This window comes from Carcharodon carcharias, chromosome 5 (assembly GCF_017639515.1).
Source record: "Carcharodon carcharias isolate sCarCar2 chromosome 5, sCarCar2.pri, whole genome shotgun sequence".
NCBI classification, from domain to species: Eukaryota; Metazoa; Chordata; class Chondrichthyes; order Lamniformes; family Lamnidae; genus Carcharodon; species Carcharodon carcharias.
Genome location: NC_054471.1, coordinates 116,980,990 through 116,999,725, shown reverse-complemented (window position 1 = coordinate 116,999,725; position 18,736 = coordinate 116,980,990). Strand labels below are relative to the sequence as shown.

At 47.5% G+C, this 18,736-nt stretch overlaps 1 protein-coding gene across 1 annotated transcript in view; it reads left to right on the top strand.

Annotated features, from left to right (window-relative positions):
- Positions 1–18,736, top strand: part of opn5 (opsin 5) — a 58,203-nt gene that overhangs the window by 30,623 nt on the left and 8,844 nt on the right. The window contains exon 3 of the mRNA XM_041187381.1: positions 11,443–11,562. Within this exon, the coding sequence (XP_041043315.1) occupies positions 11,443–11,562 (120 nt within the window). The remainder of the gene's footprint in view (positions 1–11,442; positions 11,563–18,736) is intronic.

Here is an 18,736-nt window from a genome sequence, read left to right as displayed (position 1 = left end):
TGTGGGTGTACCTACACCACATGGACTACAGCGGTTCAAGAAGGCAGCTCACCACCACTTTCTCAGGGGCAACTCGGGATGGGAAATAAATGCTGGCCCAGCCAGGCAAGTCCACGTCCAGTGAATAAATAAAAAAAATTATACAGTATTTCTATTATATGCAGTGGTTAACTTTATTTTGCAAGTTATTTCAGCTAGGAATGTACAATGGCACACGTGTACGTACAGTATTTCAACTTGTACATTGGTTTTCCTGAGCAGGAAATGTCCGAAGGAAGCTGATTCCAGGTTTAACATTGATTCCTATGGGAACTCATGATTCACGTTGTTTCACTTAAAGTCGCAATTTTTAGGAATGCAACTACAACTTATAGTGAGAACTTATTGTCGTGATTGAAGCAGATGATATAAATACTTAAAAATAGGCTTAACAAGTGGCTGAAGAAGCAGAAAATAAAGGGATCTGTATCAATGGCTTGGATGAAGGGATCGAATGTATGGTTGCTAAATTTGCTGATGGCACAAAGATAGATAAGTGAATAAGTTGTGAAGAGGGCATTTGGGCCTGAATTTTCCTCTTGGCGGATGTGCGGGATCGGCATGTCCGTGACCGGTTGGGAAATGGGCTGCTGCCCGCGATCAGCCCCTGGCCACGATTTCACACTGGCAGGCCAATTAAGGCCCGCTCCTTATGAAATGCAACTTCCCAATGGTTTGGAAGGTCCGGGTGGGGGCGGTGGCCTGTTGGTGGCTGGTTTAAAAATGGCACAGGCATCACCTTGAAGGCTTCCAGGGAAGGACATATTTGTAGCGTTCTGAACACTGAAGCTGTGGCCTCAAGTGCAGCTGCAGATACAAGGCAGGATGGCTGGCCGGGTGGACACTCGTACCCTTCCCTAACCACTGTCGGTTTTCGTACAAGTGCCTTGCGGTCCTCCTGGAGGAGTTGGCTGCCAGGAGAGAAACCCTTGCCCCAGAGATGGAAGAGCTTGGGAGGAGGTGGCAGCACAGATCAGCAGCCATAATATTGTGCGGTGCATATGGGTGCAGTGCCGCAAAAGGTTTAACAACCTACTGCGCTCGGGAAGGGTGAGTATCGTGTTGGCATGCATCAGTGTGTTGAAGTGTTAATGTCTGGCTGCCCCCCCCCCCCCCCCATGGAGCTCAGGGGTGTTAGAGTTTGAGTGCCAACTGTCAATGAAACAAGAGCAGGCCAAGCGGGTGAGCCCTGGCGGCTTGGGCTGAGTGCCTTGCAGCCCAAGGGCCACGATACGGATCTGCCCTGCAATGTGTTCCTCAGTTGGGGTTGGCCAGGCTGCAATGGTACCGCTAGTAGAGAGTGGACTAATCCATGCTCCTTGATCCTTTCAGGAGAAGATGATCCATAGCAACATTGGAAGATCACGATAGGCGGAGGCCCCCCAAACCTCCTAATGGTATCCAGATTTGAGCAGGATGCCTTGGAGCTGGAGAGGCACCACGCACCTCGGTCAAATGGCCGTGGAGAGGCTGGGATGTCAGATGAAGGTAACTGTAATGCACAGAGGTGAGAGTTTCGGATAGTGCAAACATTCTTGTGTAGTCTCATCTTTGATGGGAGTATCATAACTGGAGTCCCCATCGATCATAGAAAGATGATGGCAGATCTGTTGCAGATCTCCATTTTCTTACCAGGGTGCCTGGCATGCACAATGACAGTGCGATGATTTAAACTAATGACACGTTGTTGTTCTCTCTTAGATTCACCAGGACGCATTCAATTGCGGGACCCTGAAGAGCCGCGCCTGATGACAGAGGACCGCCAGGCTTCACATTCACCTGCACCTCTGAACCAGGCACCAGCACAGATATCAGTACCTTGGTGGGTGTTAGGTCCTTGGCTAGAATATCTGAGCACTGTGGTGAGGGCACTTTACACTCGCTTGAGGAGCAAGTGAAGTCAGAGAGTGCCCAGGGCGCTGGCAGTCAGAGGACTGCTGGAGACCAGGATGATGCTGAATTGAAGGCAGCTTATGAACCTCTGGATTCGTCAATTAGGCGGCAGATGCTGGATGTCCAGTGGGATGTGCGGGAGGATCTGGCCGAGATCCTTCAGTGTATGCGTGCCATGGTCATTGTTGTGGAGGAGTCCATGCGGATCATAAGCACTGCATTGACCCTCATGGCCAACCGCACTGCCTCCTCCATGGAGAGAGTGACGACTCTCATGGAGAGGTAGCTCCAGGAACAGAATCAGGGGTACCTGGGGTTGCCCTTGGACTTGCATCCCTTGCACAGGCAATGACCTCACATGGTGAGTGCCAGTGTGAGAGATGGATGAGGAACCCAGTATCCCAGCTAGGTGCCCGTCCACCAATGGCAAGCAGGGAGGTCCAGACCGACATCATGTTGGCGCACTCTCAGGGTGTCTGGATGACTGCAGCAATTCCTCCGCTCTCTGCCAGTGACTGTGGAATCCAATGAGGCTGCAATGGCTGGGGAGATGCCAGCCATGGCACCGACTGCTCTCTCCAAGGCTGGGCCAGCATAGGCTTCACTGGCCAGAGGATAACTGCCAAGGTCATCAAGGCCAACAAGACAGAGTCAACAGGCTGCCTCCAATGTTGCTGCCAGCGAGGGTGAGCACCAAGATGTAGCACTCGCAAATGTAAGTTTAAGGCACCATGAGCACAAGAGGCACTGGTCGCGGGTAATCTTCTGTTGCGTAATGATTTGTTTATGTTCACTGGTCTGGGAATGAAGACCAGAGAAGGTTACGTTAATTTTTTAAAATTGTCAAAATGAGATAAATTTTCTTTTTGTTGTAATGACCTGAGCATGCTTCATCTTTTAATTTCTCGGTGCAGGGTATGCCAATATGTAACGCTGGTTGTGAGTGGCTCTAAACTTTTTTGCACAGGCACTGAGTGGACTTTGAGGTCAAAGGAAAGGGTCATTTCAGTCATCCAGGATGGAGCGGCAGCCCTGACATGAGGTGGTAGCGTTTATTTGGCAGCCTAGCTGAAGGAGCGTTGGATCAAGGTATCCCTGGTGTCCCTACCTCCCTTAAGGATACAGAGGTCTGCCTGTACACCCTCAGTGTTTTCCTCATCGTGTTCCTCTTCTGACTCACTGCTGGATTCATCCTCTGTGGCCTGTGGAGCTGTGCCAAGATCCTCTTCCTCCAGTGGGTCCCCCCTTGCCAGTGCCAGATTGTGGAGAGCGCAACATGCAACCACTATCAGTGACACCCACTCTAGGGGTATTGTAGTGCACCGCCTGAATGGCCCAGGCATCGGAAGCACATCTTCAGAAGACCTATGGTCCTCTCTATCACCACCTTTGTGGAGGCATGACTCCCGTTATAACGTTGCTCTGCCACAGTTCTTGGGTGGCATCATAAGTCACCTTGTCAAGGGATAGCCCTTGTCACCCAGCAGCCATCCATCCAGTTGGGCTGGAGCACTGAATAGCCTTGGCATCTGGGAGTGTCTGAGGAAATAAGTGTCATGTGAGCTGCCAGGGCACCTTGCACAGACTTGCAGAATCTGCGTTTTGAGGTCACACACTATCTGCACGTTCATGGAGTGGAATCCTTTCCTCTTGACAAAGGCACCAGGCTGACCCGCTGGTGCCTTGATGGCCACATGTGTGCGGTCGATTGCACCCTGGATGCGGTGGAAACCAGCAATCACTGAATAGCCTCTGGCTCGCTCAGCCTGGCTAGCCTCGTCCATATGAAAATGAATAAATGTCATTAACCGCCTGAACAGACCTGCTGTCACTAGCTTGATGCAGCTGTGGACAGCTGATTGGGAGACTCCACACAGATCCTCCACTGACCCTGGAAAGAGCCAGAGGCATAGAAGTTGAGGGCCACTTTGACCTTCAGAGCCACTAGCATGGGCTGTCCGCCCACACATTTGGAGGTGATCTCAGGCTCAATCATCTGACAAATAGAGGTCAGGGTCTCCGTGGAGAGGCAGAGCCTCCTTCAGCATTGCATCTCAGGCATATTGAGGTAGCTGCATTGCCGTCTGTAAACCCTGGCAGCAGTATAGTGGCCCCTTCCGCCTTGGAATTCCTGCTGGCCCTGTATCCCTTGTGCCTGCACCGCTTCTCCCACAGGTTGCCCTTGGAAGCTACATTGGGACACCTGGCCTCCTCTCCCTTCTGCCTCTCCCTTCCTTCCTTCCCAGAGGAGATGCTACCAGTGAAGATCACATTCCCCATTGCCAGAGTAACAGAAGGCTGTGTGATACCTGGAAGGATCCACATGGTCAAAATCCTCCGGGGGCCTTGGAGACACCAATGAGTCCTGAAAGGAAGTCTAGAAATGTTAAGAATGAAGCTCAGAACTGAGATGAAACTGTCAAGTTCAAATAATCAACCAGCAGCAAACTATCTCCTAAACTCTTCACTACACTGGTAATGCTGCTGGCCATTTTTATCCCGCCCTTCGATAAAGTTTAGCAAAATGTGGCTGCCCGCTTGTCCGTTTTGCCTGTATGATGAGTGCAAAATCACACAGGCAAATTAAAATCGGGTTCAGTTGGCTTTTTATTGGCCTTAAGTAGCCTCTTAATTGATGGCGGGTACAGCGTGTGCCTCTCGACCTAGAGATTGCGCACGTGTGGGATGATGTCAGGACACTTGCACGACATCTTCTCGCGCTATTTTACGCCCGATCAGGAATCTGAAAAGGATATAGATAGGGTTAAGTGAGTGGGCACAAGTCTGGCAGATTGAGTGTAATGTGGGAAAATGTGAACTTGTCTGCTTTGGCAGGAAGAATAGAAAAACAGCATATTATTTAAATAGGGAGGGATTGCAGAACTCTGCGGTGCCCTATCGCGAAATATTAGTATGCAGGTACAGAAAATGATTAGGAAGGCAAATGGGATGTTGTTGTTTATTGCAAAGGGAATAAAATATAAAAGTAGAGATGTTTGGGTGGAAGTGAGACCAAATCTGGAGTATGTGTACAGTTTTGATCTCCTTACTTAAGAAAGGATATAATTGCATTAGAAGCAGTTCAGAGAAGATTCACTTGACTGATTGCTGGGATGAAGGGCTTATCTTATGAAGAAAGGTTTGACAGGTTGGGTTTGAATCCACTGGAGTTTAGAAGAATGAGAGTGATCTTATTGAAACATATAAGATCCTGAGGGGACATGATAGGGTGGATGCTGAGAGGATGTTTCCCCTTGTGGGTGAGAGTAGAACTAGGGGACACAGTTTAAAAATAAGGTGAGTCCTACTGAAGACGGAGATGATGAGAAATTTTTTTCTCTCAGAGGCTCTTTAGTCTGTGGAACTCCTCCCCAGAAAGCAATGGAAGCCGGGTCCTTGAATATTTTTAAGGCTGAGTTAGATAGGTTCTTGATTGACAAGGGAATCAAAGGTAAAGGAAAGGGTAGACAGGAAATTAGAGCTGAGGCCACAGTCTGATCATCCATGATCTTATAAAATGGCAGAGTGGGCTTGAGGAGACGAATGGCCTACTCCTCCTTCTAATTCACATGTTTGTACTTATGTATGTATTTGGGAACAGTTTGGGCATATGGGATTAGGGTTATTGCTTCTATTAAGGGAAAAGAACAACTGTTTTGACCAAACAGCCTGTTTCTGTGATGTAATTTTTATATAGTTCTCTGTAAATTGAAGTACAGCAAAGTTTTCCTGCTGGGCTGGCCAACATTTCTCCCTTGATCAACACCATCAAAGGCAATTTAAAATTGCTCTCCTTTGCTGGTTCTGATAGGTTACTGTGTTGAATTTGCAAATGTAACAACAGTGACTGCCTTCAATAGTAATTCATTGGCTATGAAATAATTTGTTATGTCCTAAATATGTCATAAAACACTAAATTCAATTTTTCCTTTCTTCTTTTAACAATGTTTAAAATATGATTTGATGATATAACATGTAACAGGATAATGTTTCGCCCATGGCAATACAAAATGCTATTTGTATCTGCTAAGACATTGCTAACAATTGGAATTAATCTCCGCTATTTGACCATATGCTTGTTTCCTTAGAGGTGTCAGCAATAGCTCAGTTGGTAGCACTCTTGCATGTGAATTAGAAGGTTATGGATTCAGGAACCCCAGCCCAGGGATTTGTGTTGAAATCAAAATCTAGGTTGATACTCCAGTGCAGTACAAAGGAGTGCAGCACTCTCAGAGGTACCATCTTTCTGATGAGACCTTAAACCAAGGACTCATCTGCTCCCTCAGATGAACATAAAAGATCCCATGCCCTTATCTTGAAGAAGAGCAGGAGATTCTGTCTAGTGTCCTGGCCACTGTTTATCCTTGAACCAACTTCATTAAAACATGATTATCTGGTCATTATCTGGTTACTTGCATGGGACTTTGCTCCAACATTACTAGCTACGCTTCAAAAGTACTTAAATGGTTGTCGAACACCTTGGTTGTCTTTATTTCCTTAATAATGCCAACCAAATTAATTCAGGATTGAAGATTTTTATAGCTTTGGAAATTTGGAAATCAGACAATGGGTGGAATTCTCCCATGCCTCTGTCGGCGGGTTCAATGGTCGTTGGGGAGGGGAGGGGTGTGGGGGGGCTGAAATTAAGTGGGAGGTCCAAAAATTGGTTTCACACTGGCATGAAATGTCAGTGGGATCTTTCTAACCGGCTATCATGATGGATCGCGATCCCTGCCAGAGGCTGGCGTGAAACCACTAGTGGGATGCAGGAGAAGGCCCAACCGGAATCTGGCTCCCACCCCCAATTCTCCGCGATGCCAACAGGAAAACACACTAGTCCAGAACATGTCTGGACGAATGAGGTGTGCAAAAGTCAGGACTTACCTTATGAAGACCTTGGGCAGCTTGTAGATATCTGAGAAGAAGAGGGGGCCTCCAGCTATTGGACCCTGGAGCTCCACGTGCACCACAGGGTGGATGGAGCTTCATCCACATGGGCCCTCTGTGAAGCAGCTGCTAGAAGGTGCAAGTTCTCCACACAGCAACCTCGCTCAACCATTATACCTTCTTCCAGGGACATCGCACAACCTTCAGATCTTCTTCCAGAGACTTCACCATGAGCTCGAAGCCTTGAGTTGCAGGTGGAAGGCAGCAGGAGGTCTCATTGGATGGGGAGGGTCTGATGGGGGGAGTGGGGTTAAAGAAGGTTAGGAGAGGACTGAAGAGGTATTGAGGGCGTGCATGCCTAGAAGAGTGAATTGGCAGTTGGGGGTGCTGGAAAGGCAAAAACAGGGCTGCAGCAAGGTGGCAGGGTGAAAGGATGGGGAGGGTGGGAAGGGCCGTGCTGGTTGTTAGGTGGGGGTGTGTGTTATGTCCAGGTGTGAATGGGCATTGCGGTGTGTCTAGGTTTGAAGGGACTCACAGGGAGGCGTTGTTGGAGTCAACGATTGACTCCTGAGGAGTGAACTCAGGGCAGGCATGGTATGAGGGAAAGGTGAGGGTTACAGGAAGCAGAGGAAGCCAGTAGGGTGGGAGAGTGAGGGTGCAATGATGTCACGTGAAGGGGTGGCGAGGGTCATTGGTGGAGATGTGTAGATACATACTGACTCGGGGAGTGGGCAGGAGGAGGAAGAGCACGTCAATGGTTACGGGGGTGGGATTCTCAGGGAGGAAGGGAACTTATATGCTGACTTGCACATTGTCAAAGGAAAAGGGAGCGGGTTGGAGGGTAAGATCAAACATAACAGGGGGAGTCAATAGTCATGGGAGAAAGGGCATGGATGACTGGGGGAGGAAAAATGGTGCTGGAGCTCATGAAAAATGTCACAACCACCAATGTTGGTCTGGTCGAAGCTAAGCAGAGCATTGTGCTGGAGGGGTCGAGATGCTGCATGGGATTGAGTCAGTGGGTAGGCAGAGATGCAGGTCATCTCAGCTAGACAATTGAAAAGGAACCCCAGGAGGCAGTTTTGACAATATTAGGGACCTGGGACACATGAGATTTTGATGGATGAAAGCTCAGCGGGTGCGGGAGAGTGCTTGCACATGGCCAAGGGTCCTGCCACATACCCTTGACTCCCTACAGATGCATTTGGGGGTCAGGTGTCTGGAGAGAGAAGGGAGGAAGCATTTGGTAAGCCTTCTGGACCACGCTGAAGCAGGATAGTAAACATTATTGAAGTGAAAGTGATTATGTTTACATAAGTATCATTGGGTCAATAATTTGTTCACCCGTACAGAGTTATGATCAAAATCTCTTTATTTTCCTTGGCCTACTACTGCTTCTAGGTGCTCTCTTAACATCCAGGGATGGAGGCAGCCTGCTGACTAGTTGGCCCTGTTGCTTTGAAAGACTTTGGTGGCTGTCCTCTGGAGGCCTGAGGCCTGGAGCCACCGGTTTCCTTTGGATGTCCTCCTGTGGGCCAGCTGCTCCCTCTGCGGTGACAGAGGATGAGGTTGAAGGGGTCACAGGCAGAGGGGATTCAGAATGTCCGCACAGCCTCTGAGATTCTTGAGTGAATGACCCAGGGTGTCCAGCTGCCACTCCTCCTCCCTTAGCATACCCAAAGGCCCAAGCCTGACTTCTTGAGGGGAAGGGGCACCTGGAGGGAGGTCAAGGTGCCATGCCCCCCTCTGCGTGCCAACTGTAGAAACTCACCCATGGCGACTACGGTGGAATGCAGGTCTACGTGCACCTCCAACAGGATCTGCTGGACTAGGATCTTCATGGAGCCCACCAACCTCCCCGTGGAGACCTTGATGTGTGCACAGGTCAGCGCCACTTCATCAGAGAGCAGGCAGATGGAATTCTCCACTTCGTGTGCCATCCTGTTGAAGATCTCCAACACCTTTGCCTGATTTTCCCCCACCTTTTGCTGACTCTTCACCATTAGTTGGAAGGCTGATTCCAGAGGCCTGTCATCAGACTCGGAACTTCCAAATGTCTCTCCCCCAGTGGTCCTCCCAGTGCTGGTGAGCTCAGCTGACCCTGCCTCCTCCTGCTGTGGATACGTGTCCATGCGGTGACTACCAGAGCGTGAAATCTTTCCTGCCCTAGAACTCATACCCACTGAGGTGTGTTTCTCTGGGCTGTTGGAGGGTGCAGGTGTCTGCAGTGACACCTCTACAAGTGACCTCTCCTCTTGTTCTCTCTTATGGCTCCTCTCAGGGCTAGGGCCTGACAGGAGATCCTCTACCTTGGGTCTTGGTCTCTTCCCGGTGGCACCTGTAAGTGAGAGAGGAGAGAGTGTGACAGCATGAGCTACCTCCAACATGGAGGCACACTTAGCCCTCAGCTCCATGCATGGATCCTTACTGGGTGGAAGCCCAAATCCCAGCTCCCCATCATCAATTGTCCAGTCCCGCTCCAGGCCTACCAGCTGGGCTGCCCTCTCTTCAAACTACAAAAGAACCCTCAGAGGTGGGCCCCCCAGCCCCCTCGCTGGACAGTCTGGGCACTTACAACACCGACCACCTGCGTCCATGCAGGGTTGGTTTCTCTGCCCGGCCTCCTCCTCCTATCAGTTAGTAGAATACATTCCTCCTGACCTTAACGTGGTTGAGGAGGATGCGCAGCGAGCAGTCACTGAACTTGGGTGCTTGACCTTCACCTCCTCTTCTTGATATCTCAATAGGTAGTATTGACAGTAAGGATGTCCGGTCACCTTTAAGTATGGAGCCTGGCTATGATGATGGGGCATGTGCCATCCAGCCCACTTCACCGTGCTAGACGCTGGGGAACCCAGGACCTGCATAATTAATGACAGTGGGGATGCAAGATGCTGCTGGATTTCCCATCCTCCTCCATAGCAGGAAACATTCCCTGTCCCCGCCCCACTTAGTCCTAGATGGGAGAATCCCACCCGATGTTTATTACTGACCAAGTAGATTCAATGCCATTTGTATTTGCTATAACCATGGATTTGTGTATTTTGTTTTCTCTTTAATTTATGCTTGACATGAATATATTCAGACTATTTGTGGTGTAATTTTACTCTTTTGGGATCACTTCCCTTAATAGGGCCACATCCCTTTAAATTTTATCAATGCACAATTTAGCTGTTCCTTCATTGGGTTGCTTACATTGGAGTGACTGACAATGATTGGCTGTAGTGGAGTTTGGCTGCAGCCCTGATTTTTTTTTTGAAAAACATGCTTTATTCATAAAATATCTGAAAGAACATTACAAAACCGCCATCACATAAAGTGCAATCAGATTCAACCCTTACACATGGATCATGAGGTGCTTCAGTATAATCAATCATTTTAATATGGTCACTACAGACAGTCAGGCAGTGCAATGGTATTGGAGTTATCAACATACATCATAGTTTTGCCATTGTGAAATTTGAACTCTTGATCTTGGGGTTATAAACCCAGTACCATAACCACTTGGCTATTTAGGCGAAGCCATCAACATGCATCATGTTGCACTCTGAGGTGCTGCAATATAATTATAATACAATTAGTATTCAATGCGGACATTCATTGTGAGCTGTACAGCCCGGAGGGGCTCTAAACAATTCCCAGCCCCTTGGTGCACTATGGCAGAAAGGTCTTAGACAGTGACCTTTCCCCATTGCGCCTTTGCGGCGGCTGCCCCAAGCTTTAGTGCATCCCTCAGTACGTAGTCCTGGACCTTGGAATATACCAGCCTGCAACACTCAGTCGGGGACAACTCTTTGCACTGGAAGGCCAACAAGTTTCAGGGAGACCAAAAAGCATCGTTCACCGAGTTGATGATCCTCCAGCAGCAGTTGATGTTTGTCTCGGTGCGTGTCCCTGGAAACAGCCCATAGAGCACAGAGTCCTGTGTCACAGAACTGCTTGGGATGAACCTCGACAGAATCCACCGCATCTCTCTCCAGACCTTCTTTGCAAAAGCACAATCCACAAGGAGGTGAACAACAGTCTCTTCCCCATCACAGCCACCTCGAGGGCAACGTGCAGAGGGTGGTGAGACTCCTGGCATGTTGGAAGGATCTGACGGGGAGGGCTTTTCTCACCACCAGCCAAGCTACATCTTGGTGCTTGTTGGAAAGTTCTGGTGATGAGGCATTCTGCCAAATGACTTTGATAGTCTGCTAGCGGAACCATCTGACAGGATCCACCAGCTCCTTTTCCCGCAGGGCCTCTAAGACGTTACCTGCTGACCACTGCCTGATGGACTTGTGGTCAAAGGTGTTTGTCTGCATAAATTTTTCCACGAGGGACAGGTGGTACAGCATGGTCCAACTACTCGGAGCATTCCGCGGCAGAGTGGCCAGACCCATCCTTCTCAACACCGGGGACAGGTAGAACCTCAGCACATAGTGACATTTGGTGTTTACAATATTCAACAGAACATTATCACTTCTTCTCTGCTGAATCTCCCAATTAACTTCCACTTTACACCCAATATAAAAAACACAGTACAGTATCACTCTTCCCTGGCTTTATTTGATAAATGTCTGGAAATATTGTTCATGTCCATACCAAGAATATAAACCTCCTTTTTGTGCTCTTTCTAAGGAGTTATATCAATATTTGGAAATGGATACGTGATTTATATGCCAATCAAACAGAAGGAAAAACTGAAACCTGCTGAACTGATGACCATAAACCTGGCAATTTGTGATTTTGGGATGGCAGGTAAATTTGTTTTTGAATTATATTTTGTTAGAATCACAGTAAATTGTCGACTGTGGAACAAAAGGTGGTGAGGACAGTGAGGGTATGGAATGGAGTAAAATGATGACAACCCCAAAAATCAATCCAAGAGCAGTTAATTCCCTTTAAGGATCTGGACTGTACTCCTTGTTTGGACAATGTTTGGCCACTTCTGTTTGCAGGGTGGCTGCCTCACTGGTAAGTATGAGTGGCAACACTGGATATTTAAATGTCCCAGTCACTGAGCATTGGGATCAAGTCAGCAGCAGGCCAAAATAAAAACAAAAACTGCAAATGCTGGAAATCCAAAACAAAAACAGAATTACCTGGAAAAACTCAGCAGGTCTGGCAGCATCGGCGGAGAAGAAAAAAGTTGACGTTTCGAGTTCTCATGACCCTTCAACAGAACTAGGTGAATCCAAGGAAGGAATGAAATATAAGCTGGTTTAAGGTGTGGTGGGGGGGTGTGTGGTGCTGGTGTTGAGTGTGGTTGTAGGGACAAGCAAGCAGTGATAGAAGCAGATCTTCAAAAGATGTCAACGACAATAGGACAATAGAACACATAGATGTTAAAGTTAAAGTTGGTGATATTATCTAAACGAATGTGCTAATTAAGAATGGATGGTAGGGCACTCAAGGTATAGCTCTAGTGGGGGTGGGGGGAGCATAAAAGATTTAAAAATATTTAAAAATAATGGAAATAGGTAGGAAACGAAAAATCTATATAATTTATTGGTAAAAACAAAAGGAAGGGGGAAGAAACTGAAAGGGGGTGGGGATGGAAGAGGGAGTTCAACATGTAAAGTTATTGAATTCAATATTCAGTCCGGAAGGCTGTAAAATGCCTAGTCGGAAGATGAGGTGTTGTTCCTCCAGTTTGCGCTGGGCTTCACTGGAACAATGCAGCAAGCCAAGGACAGACATGTGGGCAAGAGAGCAGGGTGGAGTGTTAAAATGGCAAGTGACAGGGAGGTTTGGGTCATTCATTTGGGTCACACAGGCCAATGTGGTTGTGTTATGTTCTGGTCCGTCACATTTCTGGCTTGTCGAAAATAGTCCATGGAATCTCTGTCCACATATGAGAGGAATTATGGAGGAACTGATGAATTAAACATGACAAATAGCATGAAGTAATTTGGAGTGAACACAGAATTAATTATTTGTTTGATACCAATAGGTTAAACAAGGTAACTTAATTAATGCTTCATTCTTAGGGTGGCCTCTTGTGATAGGGAAGTGGAAGTATTTCACTTGAAGAGCAGGATGAGCCTGGGCAAGAGCTGAGGCCTCAGAAGCAAAGTGAACCTGCTCATAAGGCAATGGGGCTGGATCATTAATCATATAAACATGAACAAGTGAAGTCATATGGACTTTAACGGGATTAGTAATCAGAAATAAAGAAATGACAATAGGGCTGAAAATCCACAAACTCGTTTTTTTTGTCACAGGTATGGCAGAGCAGGATTGAAGGGAGCCACAACCTCAGTCAACTAATTGGCTGATGATCATGATATTGGTTGTGGCTTCCAGGGCTGGTGGAGGCAGGATCACCCCCGACTTTCTAGCTGGTGGGTGAGGTCACCACCTTCGCTTTAAATCCCAGCCACTGTCTCAGCAGTGGGTAGTGTTTATAGCATGAGCGACTCCACTCAGAAAAATGAAAATAATTCATAAGAAGCAAGAAAGGAGTTTTACCCGTGGGGAATAAAAGTATCAGGAAAATTCAAAATGTCACATTACATTTGACAACGCAAATTGGCCCAGATTTTTCTAGAATCTCGCAAGGTTGTAATGGTACACCATATCATAACACCCATTATATTGTGCCAATGACACAGGAAATTATGAGATAAATGATTTCCACGCCATTATTTGCTCCACACCACAATTTTCTGGGAGATTTCTGCTGCTTCTCTATTTCCCCCACCAAAACAGTTGAACAGTTAATTGTCATAGCTCCACCACATTAAAATTCAAGCTGATTGTGAAATTGTTCATTTAACTCTACTGCGATCCTTACTGTCTCTTTGATCATTATACAATGGTGCTGGAGGGCTCAACTTGTTTGGTGTAATCATACGAGTTGTGGTTTATCATTTAAAATGAGTAATCGTTTTGGCAGTCTCGCTAGTTGCATTATTATTTGGCAACTCTGTTATAACAATGTCTGGGATCAATAGTGCCAGGTACATGTAGATATTGGGGGGAGCAGGTTTCCAGTCCATAGCTTTAAACTACCACCCAGGCGGGACATTTATATATAATGAATTCATGTTGTTCACCTTATGCACTGTGAATGTGATCGTCAGTGATCACAATGTGCCAATTTGCACATCAATATGATCCGAGTAGCAATTTAGAAATAGCACCAGGATTGCAGACTAATAACCTCTGTTTTTCATTATGTTTGTAAGGCGTTTAGGAGGGATGGGTGAGTGGCGGTCATTGTTCTATCTAAGGAACTAAACAGAGAAAATAAGGTGTTTAAGGTGCAACAGCTATCCTAAGCCAAAGCTCAGCAAGATAAAAAGGAATCTGACCCAAATCAACTGGGCAAAAATCAGAGCAAACAGATCAATAGGTAAACAGTGGGAAACGTTCAAATGTGTGATGCGTAGAGTACAAAGTAAATATATCCTTCTAAAATTCCTAATAGGTGAAATGAGTGTACACCAAATTATAAAAACGTATGGATTACAATTAGAGTAAATACTAAACTGAAAATTTAAAAGGAAGCATGGAATACATTGAGACTAACCATACTAATAACATTAATGACTAGATTTTGCTGTAAAGATAACAGTCTGGGCAACGGTGTTCACTGTTATTAATGTGAAAATCAGATAGCAACTTCTAGTACCCACACATAGGAAATTAAATGCGTAAAGCAGGAAGTTGCTGTCTGAGGTTCCCTGCTTCTCGGCTAGCCGCAGAGGCCGCCACACAGGTGTCATCAGCCTCTGCGGGTAGCCCTTGTCCCCAAGGATCCAAACCTGCAGCCTCTGTGGACCTTGGAAGACTGCAGGGATCTACAAGAGACTCAGGATGTAGGCGTCGTTCACACTCCCTGGAAACCGTGCGCACACCTGCAGGATGCGTTTCTGGTGGTTCCATACTAGCTGCATGTTTGCATGTTCAGTAAGTGGAAGCCCTTGCAGTTGATGAAGTCCACCGAGTGTAGTGATGGAGACCTGAGCGCCACATGAGTGCAGTCAATCGCACCCTGCACCTTTGGGAATCCCAAGATCAGGGTGAATCCAGTGGCCCGTGCATCCTGGCTTTCCCGGTACCGGGTGAAATGCACAAAGTTGTGTGCCATAGGGAAGATGGCACCTGTGACCTCATGCATACATTTGTGGGTGGCAGATTGTGAAATCGCACAGATGTCACCTGTGGAGCCCTGAAAGGAGCCACTGGCATAGAAATTGAGTGCCTCAGTCACTTTCACAGCCACTGGCAGTGGATACCCTCCATGTCCCCTTGGCACCAAGTCCTGCAGTAAGTGGCAGATGTGAGCCACCAGGACCCTAGACATGCAAAGTTGTCGGTGAACTGATTCTCAGTCACCCGCAGGACTGACAGGCAGCATCTATAGACCCTGGGTGTTGCTAGGCACTGAATAGCCACAGCTTGCTGTCGCTCCTGGGCAGCATGAGCAGGAGCCCCTGCTGCCCCTTCTTTACCAGGTTGCTGCTTCTGCCTTTGTACAGCCAGGAGCCTCTCTCCTTCATCTCCTATGCTCTTTGTAAGCCATCAAGCATATAGCTAGGTCACCAGGCTCCATAATCATGACATGGTTCTCCCGCAGCATGAAAGAGAGAGAGATGTGATTATCATGGCTGTACTTAGCACCTTTCCTGGCCCTGTGTGACTGCCCCTTAATGTTTCCTGGAGAGTTCTGGTCACCCCTCAGATGGCCAGAGATGAGTGTGCTGCATGGCTGCCCTGTCAGCCTGCGACACGGGGGACACTGGTCCAAACCAGGCTGCTGAAATTGCAAGGGGCTGTAAGCGCCTCCAGCAGTGACTGTTCCACGGCCAGCATTGGCGAGGAGATTGTACAATGTGTGCAGTCCAACTGCTCTGCGGTCCAAAAATGTGGTGGCAACTGCAAGTCTGTGCTGGGATGTGGGGGGTTGGGGGGAGGCCGAGGTGGTGGCAGGGAGGGTGGGATAAGGTATGGAGTGCTTGGTGGCCATTTGGTGCCTCTGTGATGCTTGCATGAGCAGGCAGGCTACGAGCCTGACCCCAATCATATCACTGTGGTTGCACCTGATTTGTCTTCGTTGTAGAGGCATGATCAGTTTATACAGGTGTCGCTAATGCGTGGCCATTTCCCTCGCTTACCCTGCCCCCCACCTGTGCATGGGACAGCGCCAGGGCAGCACTTGACCCCCCGCCCTCAGCAGTCGCCTTCGAGGCTGGCCAGCGCTTGCCCCCAGACACCTCCCGCCCCTCAGCAGTTGCCTCCAGGGCCAGGCATCAGTTTCCCCCAACCCCCCCCTGCCCCCCCAGCACGCCTGAAGCCTGTAATGCTACAGGTGAGCTGTGGAGAACGCTGCTGCTCACTCACCTCAGCTCCCCAAAGTGAAGGCCGCCAAGTGCACGTTGCCTGTGTGCTGTTGTGAAACACATCGGCATGCTTTCCCACCCACGTGGACAGATGACACAGCGGGGTTACAAGAGCCTGGCAGGATGGCCTTTTAATTATATGCTAATGTATCATAGAAAACATGGCAGAGAAAGTCAGGACTTCGCCATTCCAGTGTAAGTACTCTTCAAACAGTGTGCTGCCAAACAACCTTTCTTGCACAGAAGATTAAATTTAACAAGTGTGGAGTTTTATTGCATTTTTAGAAGAATTAAAAATCAAATCTGACACTCCAGTGCAGTACTCAGGGAGGATTGCACCATTGGAGATGCCGTCTTTCAGATGAGACTTTAATCTGGATGGGTGAATGCAAAAGGTCCCATGGCAATATTCTAAAAAGAGCACGGTGGTTATCCCTGGTGCCCTGGCTAATATTAATCCCTGACTCAACATTACAAAAAGCAGATTATCTGGTCATTACCACATTGGGACCATGCTGTCTGCAACATGGCTGCTGTGTTTCCTGTGTTACAGCAGTAACTACAATTGAAAAGTACTTAATTGGTTAAGTGTTTTGAGATGTCGAGTGGTTGGGAAAAGCGCCATGTAAATGCAACTCTTTCTATATACATAAGTTTTTTTTAAACTTTTTCTTTGGCTCTTTTATTGCTTTGCCCTAATCCAATCTTTTCTCCTCACTTTATTTCACTTTCCATACAGAGGCCTGAATTTTGCTCTTGTCAGGCACGTGCGATTGGTGGGCCTGGGAGTGGATGGAAAACAATCCCCCAACCATGATTGGCCCCCGACTGCGATTTCATGCTAGCTGGATGGAATGCGCCCTGAGAAAAGCTCAGCACTACTGGTGGGGGCAGCAAGAGGGTGGGTGTTGGTGAGTGCTTCCACTGAGCTCCCTGAAGGCAGGCAGATGCCTCAGGGAGCTGCAGGCCTCCAAGTAATAAAATAAAGTGAAAAAATGCTGCAAAAAATGTCCATGCAGCACAATCAAGCACCTGAAAGCATACCTCATAAAAATGCTGTCCCCAGATATTTCTTTTTATTTTCTATCTTAATGGAGATTTCCTCCCGTCCTTGGATGAGGTATCATCAAAAATATAAAGGCCACCTGGCCGATTGGCCCATCTGCCGACCATAAAGTTGAATAGGCCACGAGAGATTGCTTACAATTGTGCTGTCAATGAGCTTAATTGTCGGCGGGTGCTTTTCTGACTGCTGCACACGCCCATCAAGCAAAATATTGCGTGAGTGCAATGACGTCGGGAAGCTTGCCCAATGTCATCTTGCATGATTTTACACCCATTCGGCTTGGTCGAGCGCCCGCCCGCGAAACATAAAATTGTGCCCATAATTTGGAATTTAATTAAATATTTAGATTTAGGCTTATTGGTTTAGTCTCTGCACTGCCCATTAGCAATTCTTCAATCTAATTGATTAAGGTGATGCACAACTGCTTGACCTGTTCATGTAGGTCCCAGATGCTCTGTACAAGGCACTGCACTGTTTCAATAGTTGCTTGACAGGAACCTCCAGTGCAAAATCCCTAGAAAATCTGTGGGCAAGTGCAAATGTAACAAACAACATTCATCGCTGACCACAAAATCTGGTGATTGGTGTATGCACTTAACTGAAAGAAGCTGAAGAGTATGAATGAACAGAGACCAAGAGGTTTAAGTACAGAGTTCACTAAAAATGTGAAAGCAGATAAATAAAACCATATAAAAAGCCGACAGTATTTGGCGTTTTTATAAATAAGAGTACATAGTAAAAGAGTAAAAATCAGTGATGCATCAATACAAAGTTGCATAAGCCACAGTTCAGAGTTCTGTGTGGGGGCTCCATTATAGATACAAACAGAGCACAAAGCTATGGTTGACTAGGATGAAGATACAATGAAAAAAACATAGGGCAGAATTTTGCCGTCGATGAGCAGGGGGTGGGGCCCGCTCGCCGACGTGTAAAATGACGCAGGATGATGTCAGGCAGAATCCCCGACATCATCCCGCCCTATTTAAATTTTCAGGAAGGTGGGGGCACAGCAAAATCAGCTGCGGGCCCACCGACCTGTCAATGGCCAATTGAGTCCATTGACAGGATCAATTGTGCAATTAAAAGACCTGCCCGTCCAACCTTAATGTTGGTGGGTCGGCCAGGAGCCCCGGCAACAAATAGGTAAAACATGAAACCTCGTCCATGGGTGGGATGAGGTTTCGTGTAGGGTTTTAAAAAGTTTAATAAAGTTATTATGTAAATTATGAACATATCCCATCTCATGTGACATTGTCACATGAGGGGGAAATGTTAGGGAATTTTTTTTTCTATTTTTCATATTTTTCAAAGTGTAAATGATCTCCCTGAGGCTGCACTTAGTCTCTCGCTTTTGGGGAATCCCCCGCCCGCACATGAAGCGCATAGCGCATAACGCTTCCCACCGGATGTCACGCTGGATGGGCCTTAATTGGCCCGCCCACATAAAATGGTGATGCGGCCCACTTTTCTGTCAGGGATCGGCTCCCTGCCCGCTGGAGATTGGGTCAGGCCCACCCAC